Raw genomic sequence first — 13,150 nt, 5'->3', positions numbered from 1 at the left:
TAAGTTTCAGACTCACAAAGGGATGGCAAAAAACCACAAAAGCAATTTCATGAGTGATAGAAGCTGGCCTCTCACTGGTCTTTGCAAGCCACTTACTTTGCAGAGATGATAAATAATTCTCAAGCAAGGACATGTTATCATCATCATCAGTTTAGAGGCAGATTGCACTTGGGCCTCAAGCTCTCAGATTTGACCAGCTGTTTGATCGCTTACAGGGGACCACGTAGATCCTTATCCAGGTACCACTGCAATGTGGTTGTACATTGCTTCCCTCATGCTGCTCCTGACAGGCTACGTGCTCTGCACGCATAAGTTAACTTGAACCTTCCAGCCATCGTTTGAGGTAGGTTCTCTCATGAGCTCAGTTTTCCAGAGAAGGAAACAGGCTCAGTGAGGTTGTATATGCAGCTGTGGGATATTCAGGACTGGGATCAACACATTCACAGTACTTCACCACACACAGAGCACCCCTTCAACCACATAAACAGGACTCTTACTGGCCTCATTACTAGAACAATAATACTGACTCCTGGCCTTGGAATCCTGTACTGTGTACATGACAAATCAGAGGGGAGAGGAATCGTGAAAAAGGAAATTACACTTGTGGGAACGTAATAAAATGGTGCACACCCTGTGGAAAAGAGTTAAATATAAAATGTTCATATAACAGTTAAATATAGAAATATTGGGACTTCCCTAGTGGTCCAGTGGTTAAGAATCTGCCTTTCAATGGAGGGGACAAGGGCTCCATTCCTGGTCAGGGAAGTAAGATCCCACATGCCCTGGGGCAACTTAGCCTCTGCACCACAACTAAGGAGCTGACAAGCCACAACGAAGACCCCTCTTGTGTGCTGCAACTAAGACCTGACACAGCCGTAAATAAAGAAATGGTTTTTTGAAAACACAGAATTATCACATGACCCAACAATTCTACTCCTGGGTATATGCTCAAACGAATTGAAAGCAGAGACTCAAACAAATATCTGTACACCCAGATTCATAGCAGCATTATTCACAATAGCCAAAAGGTGGGAAACAACCCAAAAGTCCATCAACAGAAGAATGGATAAGCAAAATGTGTTGTATACAGTGGAAAGTTATTGAGCCTTTAAAAGGAATGAGATTCGGACATATACTATAGCATGGATGAATCGCAAAAACATTATGTTGGGAATTCACTGGTGGTCCAGTGGCTAAGACTCCCAGCTCCCAATGCAGGGGACCTGGGTTCAATCCCTGATCAAGAAACTAGATCCCACATGCTGCAACTAAGACCCAGTGCAGTCAAATACAGAAAAAGAAAAGGAAAGAAAACATGTTGAGTGAAATAAACCATACACAGAAGTACAAACAGGGTATGGTTCCATTTCTATGAAATTCCTAGAACAGGCAAATTCATAGAGTTGGAAATTAGAATAGAGGTTACCAGGGGCTAGGGGGAAATCGAAGTTGGGGTTTAAGGTATGTTGGGTTTATGTTGGGGACAGTGAAAAAGTTTTGCATATAGGAGGTGACAATGGGTAACCAGCACTGGGTATGTATTGAATGTTACTGAACTTACTCTTACAAGTGTTCCAATAATAAATATCATGTTATATATATTTTACTGCAATTTTTTTAAATGCTGAATAAACAAACAGAAGTTAAATCCGTGTGGCTGACTTTCCAAAGTACAGTGTACCCAGCCTACCTTGAAATGACGTTCCACTGTGGAAAGAAACCTCACGTTGTCTGAGGCCTCCATGTGGAACTTGAACAATTCAGTTAAGACAGGCTGCAAGTTAGCCACAAGCAACGAATCTGACTCCTTGATCACATCCAAGACTTTTCTGACTATTGGAAGCTTTGTTTGTTCATGCAGAGCACTTAGGGTGGCATTTCTTTCCCTCCAGAATTCAATTTCAGCCAGAGGACCATTACCCTGCAATGAGCACACAAACATCATCATCATTAGTGGGGAATGGACACTGTGGTTGCTCCTCCAGCATCCATGCCCCTCTTCCCAAAGGCTCTATAGTTAGGAGCTAACCCATGCAAAGACTTCAGGGGCAGACACCTGATCTAGGATGGTCCAATCAGAGGGGATCTCAGGACTCCAGTTGGGAACGCTAGACACTGTCTAGCTGTCCATCTTTCTCTGGACAAAGTGGTGTGGGGATGTAGAGTCAGAAACTGCTACCAGTTGTCACCATGAAGGAGACCAGCCCGAGGAGGAAGCCCTCTCAGAGAGGAGATTGGAACCAAGAAATTTACAGAGAAACCCAGCTAGATTGCTAGAGTCCTGATCAAACTGTACCTGAAACCAGCATTGCCCTCTGGACTTCTCAATGAGCCAACAAATCCTCTTTCTTGCTTAAGCCAGCTGAGTTAGATTTCCTGTTTTGTTTTGTTTTTTTTTCAGCTCAAACATTCTCACTGATATATAGTATTATCTTTATCAATATCAGGGAGTTATCTGGTAGCACATTAACCTTAGAAAGCCCAAGAATGATATCTCAGGTATGTTTACTTTAATATTTTTAAGAAGGTCACAAAACAGTAAGGAAAGAGGCTAAATCACACAGATTCCCAGACTCTTGGCTCTTTCTCAAGATGGCAAGCATGAACTGGATTAGGGATCTGCAAAAGAATGGCGCACATTACCTGTGGTGTCTTTTTCATCTGGCCCTCAAGGGCTGTAGATATCTGATTCAACCAGTTTATCACGCATTGCTCCAAAATTTCAACTGTTTCTGGGTCAGCTGCCAGATCAGATACCTCTCCCTCTACGCTGATGCTCGGCATTTCTAACTTGATCTCACCTAGTAGAATAAAAATGGTCAGTCAGCCAGTAGTTTGGGGGAAATGATTACAGACAATAATCTTCAAGGTAATTCTGGATCTTCTCTCCACACATTAGTAGATAGCCTGGTACCTCACGATCCTCATATTTCTATATATCACTCTCTTTCATTAGAACGTACTAAAACATTTTATTTATTTATTTGGCTGCATCAGGTCTTACAGTTGCATGTGGAATCTTATCTGTGGCGCACAGGCTCCAGGGCATAGGCTAAGTAGTTGCAGCATGCAAACTTAGTTGCCACCCCCGCCTGGCATGTGGGATCTTATATACCCAACCAGGGATCAAATGTTCATCCCCTCCATTGGAAGGAAGATTTTTAACCACTGGACCATCAAGGAAGTCCCTAAAACATTTTAGATAATTAGATCACCATAGCAGCATCAAGCTCCATCAAAATGACTTAGCTGTTTATTAATAAGAATTCCTGAGTTTACAACCTAATGTCAATTTAAAAACTGAACAAACAACCAGATCTCAACAGATATTCAAGAATGTCTCCAGCATGAAACAGACAATCCAAGATAAGTCAGCAACAATGATTTCAGAGGACATTGAGATAAAAGAAAAGATGGGGGGAAGTTTTAATTCCAACTATTAGAGATTTGAGACAATATAGCATCCATCAAACAAGAACAGAATGCTATGGAAAAGGTACAGTCACAGAATAAGTGAAAGTCTAATCAAAAGTTGTGAAGGTAAAAGTTGAGGAACTCTTTAGGCACTCTTTAGGCACTCTTCGTCTGTGTAGAATACAGAAAGAGATGGAAAACGCAAGTGAAAAGATAAGTAACAGAATCAGCAGCCCACATCCAACAGGAATATTAGCAAAAGAAAACAGACAAATAGTGGAGGAAATTATCAAGAGAGTTTTTCATACTAAAAGGCTAGATCTTCATACTGAAAATACAGAGTGCTTAGCAAACTGAATCTCATAGAGTGCTTAGCAAAATGAATGCAAAAAGAACCTCACAAAGGTCCACATTCTGCCTGACTGAAATGCCCTTGCTCCCCAATTCCGCCTACCAATGCATTGCTCATCATTTCAGATGAGGTCAAATGCTGCCTCCTTCAGGAAGTCCTCTTTGATTCTCTCACCACTTCTCCCAAATGGTCTCACTTTTCCAAGTCCTAAGGACCCTAATATCTATCTCAAGTTACTTTTTCTGCCATAGTTCCTTGGGCCCTGGATTATAAAATCCTTGAAGACAAGGATTTGTCATTCTTCATTCTTCTTTATGTTTCTTACAAAGGCCAGCCTGTGTCTTTCACATCAGGAGCAGGTAAAAAGAACGGTCATAAATTAAAACCAAAAAATCTCCTGAACTCTTAATTCTTCTTCTTTTTAGGAATTTTTTTTAAATCACAGGGTAATTACAATATTGTGATGGCCTCTGTCATACATCAACATGAATCAGCCATAGGTGTGTGTATATATACATATATATATATATATCCCCTTCTCTTGAAACCCTCCTCTCCTCCCTCCTCATCCCACACCTCTAGGCTGTCACAGAGCACCAGTTTGGGGTTCCCTGCATCATACATCAAATTCCCACTGGCTCTCTATTTTACATATGGTCATGTATATGTGTCAGTGATATTCTGTCAGATGATCCCACCTCTCCATCCCCCACTGTGTCCAAAAGTAAATTCTTCTCAATGCAAACATCCTGCTTAACCAAGGAGAAAAAATGAAGCCTTACCTTCAAGTTGCTGCATTGTTCTTTGAATACTACTTGCAAATTTCTGGATGTTCATTAAAAATTCATCTCGTATTAACTGAATGCTGTGATATTCTATCGCTTCCCCAGGCATGCTAGGTAGGTCTATGTCATAATCAAAGGAGTCTAAGACTTCTCCAGATGTGAGTCCCAGGTTGGCATCCTTGTGCTGACTGAAGGACAAGGCTGGCAAGAAAACCTGAAAAGCCAAGTTTAAGAATCAAATCATTTGTACCACTCTTTTAGGTTCCACATATATGTGATATCATATGATAGCTGCTTTTCTCTGTCTGATTTACTTCACTCATATGACAATTTCTAGGTCCATTTCAAGTTGCTGCAAATGGCATTATTATGTTCTTTTTTATGCCTGAGTACAAATGAACTTGAAAATGGAAGAAAAGTCAAAGATGTAGAAAACAAACTTATGGTTACCAGGGAGGAATGCAGGGAGCAGGGGAGGGATAAATTAAAAAATTGGGAACTGGGATTGACATACATACGCTACTATATATAAAACAGGTAACTAATAAGGACCTACTGTATAGCACAGGGAAATCTACTCAGAGCTCTGTAGTGAGTTATATGGGAAAGAATATAAAAAGAGTGGATATATGTATATATATATAACTGAGTCACTTTGCTGTACAGCAGAAACTAATGTTATGAATCAACTGTAATCCAATAAAAATGTTTTAAAAAGAAACAAATCACACAACATCATATTCATTAATTCATGCATTTAAGTTGCCTCTGGCTTTGAGTGTATTTGTAGCATAATAGAGAGAAAACATGGTCCACTAGAAAAAGGAATGGCATGCCACTTCAGTGTTCTTGCCTTGAGAACCCCATGAACAGTATGAAAAGGCAAAAAGATATGACGCTGAAAGATGAACTTTCCAGGTCGGTAGGTACCCAATATGCTACTGGAGATCAGTGGAGAAATACCTCCATAAAGAATGAAGAGACAGAACCAAATCGAAAACAGTTGTGGATGTGACTGGTGATAGAAGTAAAGTCCGATGCTGTAAAGAACAATATTGCATAGAAACCTGGAATGTTAGGTCCATGAATCAAGGTAAATTAGAAGTGTTCAAATAGGAGATGGCAAGAGAGAACATAGACATTTTAGGAATCAGTGAACTAAAATGGACTAGAATGGGCGAATTTAATTCAGATGACCATTATTTATACTACTGCCGGCAAGAATCCCTTAGAAGAAATGGAGTAGCCCTCATAGTCAACAAGCGTCCGAAATGCAGTACTTGGGTGCAATCTCAAAACTGACAGAATGATCTCTGTCCGTTTTCAAGGCAAACCATTCAATATCACAGTAATCCAAGTCTATGCCCCAACCAGTAATGCTGAAGAAGATGAAGTTGAATGGTTCTGTGAAGACCTACAAAACCTTCTAGAACTAACACCCAAAAAAGATGATCCTCTTCATCATAGGGGACTGGAATGCAAAAGTAGGAAGTCAAGATATACCTGGAGTAACAGGCACATTTGGCCTTGGTACAGAATGAAGCAGGGCAAAGGCTAATAGAGTTTTGCCAAGAGAATGCGCTGGTCATAGCAAACACCCTCTTCCAATAACACAAGAGAAGACTCTACACATGGACATCACCAGATGGTCAATACCGAAATCAGATTGATTTTATTCTTTGCAGCCAAAGATGGAGAAGCTCTATACAGTCAGCAAAAACAAGACCGGGAGCAGACTGTGGCTCAGATCATGAACTCCTTATTGCCAAATTTAGACTTAAATTGAAGAAAGTAGGGAAAACCACTGGACCATTCAGGTATGACCTAAATCAAATCCCTTATGATTATATAGTGGAAGTGACAAATAGATTCAAGGGATTAGATCTGATAGACAGAGTGCCTGAAGAACTATGGAGGGAGGTTCGTGACATTGTACAGGAGGCAGTGATCAAGACCATCCCCAAGAAAAAGAAATGCAATAAGGCAAAATGGTTGCCTGAGGAGGCCTTACAAATAGCTGAGAAAAGAAGAGAAGCTAAAGGCAAAGGAGAAAAGGAAAGATATATCCATTTGAATGCAAAGTTCCAAAGAGTAGCACAGAGAGATAAGAAAGCCTTCCTCAGTGATCAGTGCAAAGAAAATAGAGGAAAACCATAGAATGGGAAAGACTAGAGATCTCTTCAAGAAAATTAGAGCTACCAAGGGAAACTTTCATGCAAAGATGGGCACAATAAAGGACAGAAATGGTATGGACTTAACAGCAGCAGAAGATATTAAGAAGAGGTGGCAAGAATACACAGAAGAATTATACAAAAAAAGATCTTCATGACCCAGATAACCACGATGCTGTGATCACTCACCTAGAGCCAGACATCCTGGAATGGGAAGTCAAGTGGGCCTTAGGAAGCATCACTACAAACAAAGCTAGTGGAGGTGATGAAATTCCAGTTGAGCTATTTCAAATCTTAAAAGATGACGCTGTGAAAATGCTGCACTCAATATGCCAGCAAATATGGAAAACTCAGCAGTGGCCACAGGACTGGAAAAGGTCAGTTTTCATTCCAATCTCAAAGAAGGGCAATGCCAAAGAATGCTCAAACTACCACACAACCGCACTCACCTCACACACTAGCAAAGTAATGCTCAAAATTCTCCAAGTCCGGCTTCAACAGTACGTGAACTTGCAGATGTTCAAGCTGGATTTAGAAAAGGCAGAGGAACCAGAGAGCAAATTGCCAACATCCATTGGATCATAGAAAAGGAAGAGAATTCCAGAAAAACATCTACTTCTGCTTTATTGTTTACACCAAAGCCTTTGACTGTGTGGATCACAACAAACTGTGGAAAATTCTTCAAGAGATGAGAATACCATACTACCTGCCCTGCCTCCTGAGAAATCTGTATGCACGTCAAGAAGCAACAGTTAGAACTGGACATGGAACAAATTGGGAAAGGAGTACATCAACGGTGTGTATTGTCACCACACTTATTTAACTTATATGCAGAGTACATCATGAGAAATGCCAGGCTGGATGAAGTGCAAGCTGGAATCAAGATTGCCGGGAGAAACGTCAGTAACCTCAGATGTGCAGATGACACCACCCTTATGGCAGAAAGCAAAGAAGAACTAAAGAGGAAATGTGAAAGAGGAGAGTGAAAAAGCTGGCTTAAAACTCAACACTCAGAAAACTAAGATCATAGCATCCAGTCCCATCACTTCATGGCAAATAGATGGGGAAACAATGGAAACAGTGTGAGAGTATTTTTTGGGGGCTCCAAAATCGCTCCAAAATCACGAAGCAAGAAAAGATGCTTGCTCCTTGGAAGAAAAGCTATGACCAACTGAGACAGGATATTAAAAAGCAGAGACATTACTTTGCCAACAAAGGCCCCTCTAGTCAAAGCTATGATTTTTCCAGCAGTCATGTATGGATGTGAGAATTGGACCATAAAGAAATCTGAGAGCCGAAGAATTGATGCTTTTTAACTGTGGTGTTGGAGAACACTCTTGAGAGTCCCTTGGACTGCAAGGAGATCAAACCAGTCAATCCTAAAGGAGATCAGTCCTGAACATTCATTGGAAGGACTGATGCTGAAGCTGAAACTCCAACACTTTGGCCACCTGATGCAAAGAACTGACTCATTGGAAAAGACCCTGATGCTGGGAAAGATTGAAGGCAGGAGAAGGGGATGACAGAGAATGAGATGGTTGGATGGCATCACTGACTCAATGGACATGAATTTGAGTAAGCTCTGGGAGTTGGTGATGGACAGGGAAGCCTGGCATGCTGCAGTCCATGGGGTCCCAAAGAGTCAGACACGACTGAGCGAGTGAACTGAACTGAGATAGTACAAATAACGGTGACACCATGTTGGTGACTCCCATATTTTTAAAGAATCTCTCTGGTTGACATGTGAAGAATATAGTATAGGGTCATGAGCAGAAGCTGAGAAATCTATCAGGAGCCAACTGCAAGAGTCCCAGCAAAAGACAACACTGAAGTCTTCCTGGTTACCCTATCCAGTATTTCAAAAGTCCTATCTTTACCACCTGCCAACATTTCCTAACCCCCTTCCCAGCTTCATCTTTCTCCTTAACTCCTATCATAGTCTAACATACTGTATATTTTCTCATTGATCTCACTTAATGTGAATCTTCCTGACTGGGATGTAAGGTCCGTGAGATACAGACCTTGACTATGGTGATCACTGCTATGGGATACAGTAGGTGTTCAATAAAAACTTGCTGGAGGGACTTCCTGATAGTCCAGTGGTGGAGACTTCACACTCCCAAAGCAGGGGGCATGGATTCAATCCCTGCTCAGGGAACTAAGGCACTTTGGCATGGCCGGAAAAAAAAAAGAATGAAAAAATATATATATTTGGAATCCCTTGATCTCTAGACATTCATCCTGCCTCACACCTCATCTTGGGTGTCTAGGAGGCATCTCAAGCTTAATATGTGCAAAACAGAGTTTGGGGGTTTTTTCCTCCAGATCCTTCCACTCCCCCATCTCAGTGAAAGTGAAAGTGAAGTCGCTCAGTCGTGTCCGACTCTTTGGGACCCCATGGACTGTAGTCTACCAGGTTCCTCCATCCATGGGATTTTCCAGGCAAGAATACTGGAATGGGTGGCTATTTCCTTCTCCAGGAGATCTTCCTGACCCAGGGACTGAACCCGGGTCTCCCTCATTGTAGGCAGATGCTTTACCGTCTGAGCCACCAGGGAAGTCCATGACCCTAATATCCCCCTGGTTGCTCAAACTCAAATCCTAGGAGTCATTCTTGATGATCTTTTCTGAAACCTCCATATCCAAATCATCAATAAGTCCTGTTGACTCCATCTCTAACGTATTCTTGATGCTGTCTGCTTCCCACTCTCTCCCCTGATTAAACTCTGGAGCCTAAACAATTATCATGCACCATTTGGACGCTTCCATAGCCTGCTATTAGGTCTACTGGTCCCTTAAGCTCTTGCCTCTGCAATATGTTATACACACAATGATGAGAAGAAAAATGCAAACCAGATCATTTTACTCATATGCTTCAAACGTACTTTCTTTTCCAAACTTCACCCAGTATGCTCCAGCTGCACTGGTCATCCTTCTGTTTGCAGACTAAACGGAGTCTGCTCCCACCTCAGGACCTTTGCACATGCTGTTTCCTCTGCCCAGGATGCTCTTCATCCAGATCCTCACTTGCTTGATGCCTTCACCTCATCCGCCTCTCAATTCAGTGTCACTTCCTCAGAGGGGGTCTTTCCTGATCACCTCACTCCCACCCTATTACATTTTCCTAGTAACTTATCATTAGTGAATTAGCCAGCTTATGGGCTTTTTTTGGAGAAGGCAATGGCAACCCACTCCAGTACTCTTGCCTAGAAAATCCCATGGACGGAGGAGCCTGGTAGGCTGCAGTCCATGGGGTCGCTAAGAGTCAGACACGACTGAGTGACTTCACTTTCACTTTTTACTTTTCATTTTCATGCACTGGAGAAGGAACTAGCAACCCACTCCAGTGTTTTTATCTGGAGAGTCCCAGGGATGGGGGAGCCTAGTGGGCCACCGTCTACGGGGTCGCACAGAGTCGGACACGACTGAAGCGACTGAGCATCAGCAGCATGGGCATTTTTATTGGCTGTCTAAAGCTCAGATGTCACCTCTCCAGCAAGGTGTCCCTAACCGCCACCCCCTGAACACACACATACTCACACAGGCCATTTCTATTACGTAGCTGTTGGTGTTTAGTCTCTAAGTCGTGTCTGATTCTCTGACCTCATGGACTGTAGCCCACCAGGCTCCTCTGTCCATGGAATTCTCGAGGCAAGAATACTGGAGTGGGTTGCTATGACCTCCTCCAGGAGGTCTTCCTGACCCAGGGATTGAACGCACATCTTCTGCATTGGCAGGCAGAGTCTACCACGGAGTCACCAACGAAGCCCTCTCTATCACATCGGAAGGATTTAGTTTCCTCAAGCCAGCTGTCACTACCTCATAGTTTCCTGTTTCTGTGTTGATATTTGGTGTCTTTCCACCAGTATAACCCAGAACACAAGGATGTCATCGGTCCTGCTCACAGCTCCACCAACAAACTCCACGACGGTGTCTGGAACCTAAGAGTTGCCAACCACCTCTTTATGGAATCAATGAATCAAATGGCCTTACTCTTTTTTCATTTTTTTTTTTTTGGCTGAGCTGCTCGGCTTGTGGGATCTTAGTTCCCTGACCAGAGACTGAACTCGTGCCCTTGGCAGTCAAAGCACCAAGTGCTAACCACTGGACCACCAGGGAATCCCCAGATGGCCTTACTTGTAAAAAGTACTGAGATTCTTTTTTTCCATCCATATTTACCTGAGATATAACATCCCTCAGGAAAGCAAGCACACGTGAATTTATAATTCCATACTCCAACGTTTCGGGCATAATTTCCATAGCTTCCTTCATGTCAGTCGCCTCAGAGATGGTCTCTAGACAGGAACAGATTTGGGGAGTGAGATGAGGAGGGAGGTGGACACAGCTAACATTTCCAAGTGTGTGGGAACCAGCTCCTCCTCCAATAATACAAAGGAATGTTCCAGGCACAGATCAGAATATGTGCTCATTGAGAAGGAAACAAACGCTGAGGGTCGCACTGTGGTTCAGAGGTTCACACGGGTGGCGCCCGAGGGCCACGTGGATGAACCGATCTGGTTGGAGTGTGTACAGCCTGACAAGGACAGAAACACTTTGGGTCTTCTAGAAACATCTGATGAGCTCTTGGCTTGGTCTGTCTCTCCACTCCCAGTAACCCTCCCCAGTTCATCGCCAAAGTACCTTTCAAGTCACAGCGTTTGGGGAGTGGGAGGGGTGCGTCGTTGTTTTTGGTTTTTTGGGTCCCACTGCACAGTCTGTGGGATCTTAGTTCCCCGACCAGGTACTGAACCTGGGCTCCAGCAGTGAGAGCGTCAAGTCCTAACCACTGGATCGTCGGGGAATTCCCAAGTCATGGGTTTTTTTTAAGACACATTGGAAACAGTCTCTCTCTTGACCAGGTTTTCTTTTATTTATTTATTTACTTATTTTTGGCTGTGCTGGGTCTTTGTTGCTACACAGGCTTTTCTCTAGTTGCAGTGAGCAGGGGGCTACTCTCTAGCTTTGGTGCTTATCTTTGCAGGGGCTTCTCTTATACGGAGTATGGGCTCTAGGGCATGCAGGTTTCAGTAGCTAAGGCACGTGGGCTCAATACTTGGGGCTCCCGGGCTCTAGAGCACAGGCTCAGGAGTTGTGGCACACCGGCTCAATTGCTCCGCAGCTTGTGGGATCTTCCCAGGCCAGGGATCGAACTCATGCCTCCTGCACTGGCAGACAGATTCCTTACCGCTGAGTCACCACGGAATTGGCCAGGTTTTCTTTGATGTGTATTCGCTCCCACCCTCTCCCTCGACTCCACCCCACCCCATCAAAAAATTAATCACCACCAATCAGCTCTGTAAACACTTCAGAGGGCCCTGGGACATTTCTCTGAGTCTTACTGGGACACACCACAAGCTTCAGTCTGCATGCCTTTCCCTGCATCTGTATAGATGTGCACACTATTCTTTGCCTGATAGGTTTCTTTCTATCAAATGCTTCTTTACTGAATAAATTTATTTTAAAGGGAAATTATGTAAAAACCAAGTGTGAAAAAGAAAGCTTGACATCAATGAAAGATACCTGTAAAAAATACGTATATATGATGAGAGTAAATAGTAATAAACCAGGGTAAACACCATACCCTCTGGCTAAGGCTGATTATTGTTGTTCCTGGCTTGTGATTATTGTTAAATAGGGAAGCACTGAGCTGAGATTGGTCCCTCCTCAAACAAGAACTGTAACGAGAGTAGCTGTTTCATGCTAAGCCTCTGCCGGTCAACTTTCCTCCTTCTTGTTATGTTTCCTCTCATTTGGAAAGAACAAAGTACAGAAACTTAGAACTTAGCAGTGAGGTCATGATCCAAAGGGCCATCAGTGTTTAAAAAAAAGAAAAGAAAAGCAACATCATGTGTGTTGTGTACTTTACTATAGAGTACTGTATAGCGGAGAGTCGAACTGTATCTTTATTTCAAGCCCAGGATGTCCAGAAGCAAGCATGAAATATAGCATCGGTGATATAGCTGATACAGAGTACTACCCAAACATCACTGGATGCTTTTTACAAGAGGATAGATAGAATTGAATCCAGCAAGAAACAAGAACCTGTCCCATCAATGTCAGGCGTGAGTAAAATTGCAGCTTACCCTCCATCTTCTATTGCTAATGATCCTTCAGCTCTACCATCTCCCACCTCCTCTCCCTTCTCCATCAGGAACTCTTCTTGCCTCTTCACTCAGTGCCAATCCCTGTATGCCAGCTGTAGTACTATACTTTTCAAGGTTCTATAAGATTAAATTTTTTTAGTTTTTGTGTTTGTCTTCTTATGTCTTATTTGTGTGAAAAGTATTATAAACCTATTTCAGCACAATACTATATAGCTGATTGTGTTAGTTGAGTACCTAGGCTAACTTTGTTGGACTTACAAACAAATTGGTCTTACGAACATGCTCTTGGAATAGAACTCATTTGTACGTAGGGGACTTACTGTA

The 13,150-nt window shown here is 42.7% G+C and overlaps 1 protein-coding gene across 2 annotated transcripts in view; it reads right to left on the bottom strand.

Annotated features, from left to right (window-relative positions):
- The window catches only part of DNAH10 (dynein axonemal heavy chain 10), a 156,979-nt gene that overhangs the window by 133,218 nt on the left and 10,611 nt on the right, over positions 1-13,150 (bottom strand). For both annotated transcript variants that reach the window (XM_081540402.1, XM_081540403.1), the window contains exons 5-8: positions 10,902-11,017; positions 4,549-4,765; positions 2,644-2,801; positions 1,691-1,921 (exon numbers count right to left, since the gene is read on the bottom strand). In XM_081540402.1, coding sequence (XP_081396528.1) covers positions 1,691-1,921; positions 2,644-2,801; positions 4,549-4,765; positions 10,902-11,017 — 722 coding nt within the window. The remainder of the gene's footprint in view (positions 1-1,690; positions 1,922-2,643; positions 2,802-4,548; positions 4,766-10,901; positions 11,018-13,150) is intronic.

Source organism: Giraffa tippelskirchi, chromosome 11 (assembly GCF_054371585.1).
Source record: "Giraffa tippelskirchi isolate mGirTip1 chromosome 11, T2T-mGirTip1v1.2.pri, whole genome shotgun sequence".
Lineage (NCBI taxonomy): Eukaryota > Metazoa > Chordata > Mammalia > Artiodactyla > Giraffidae > Giraffa > Giraffa tippelskirchi.
The sequence above is the reverse complement of the archived record's forward strand: the minus strand, read 5'-3'. Positions and strand labels throughout refer to the sequence as shown.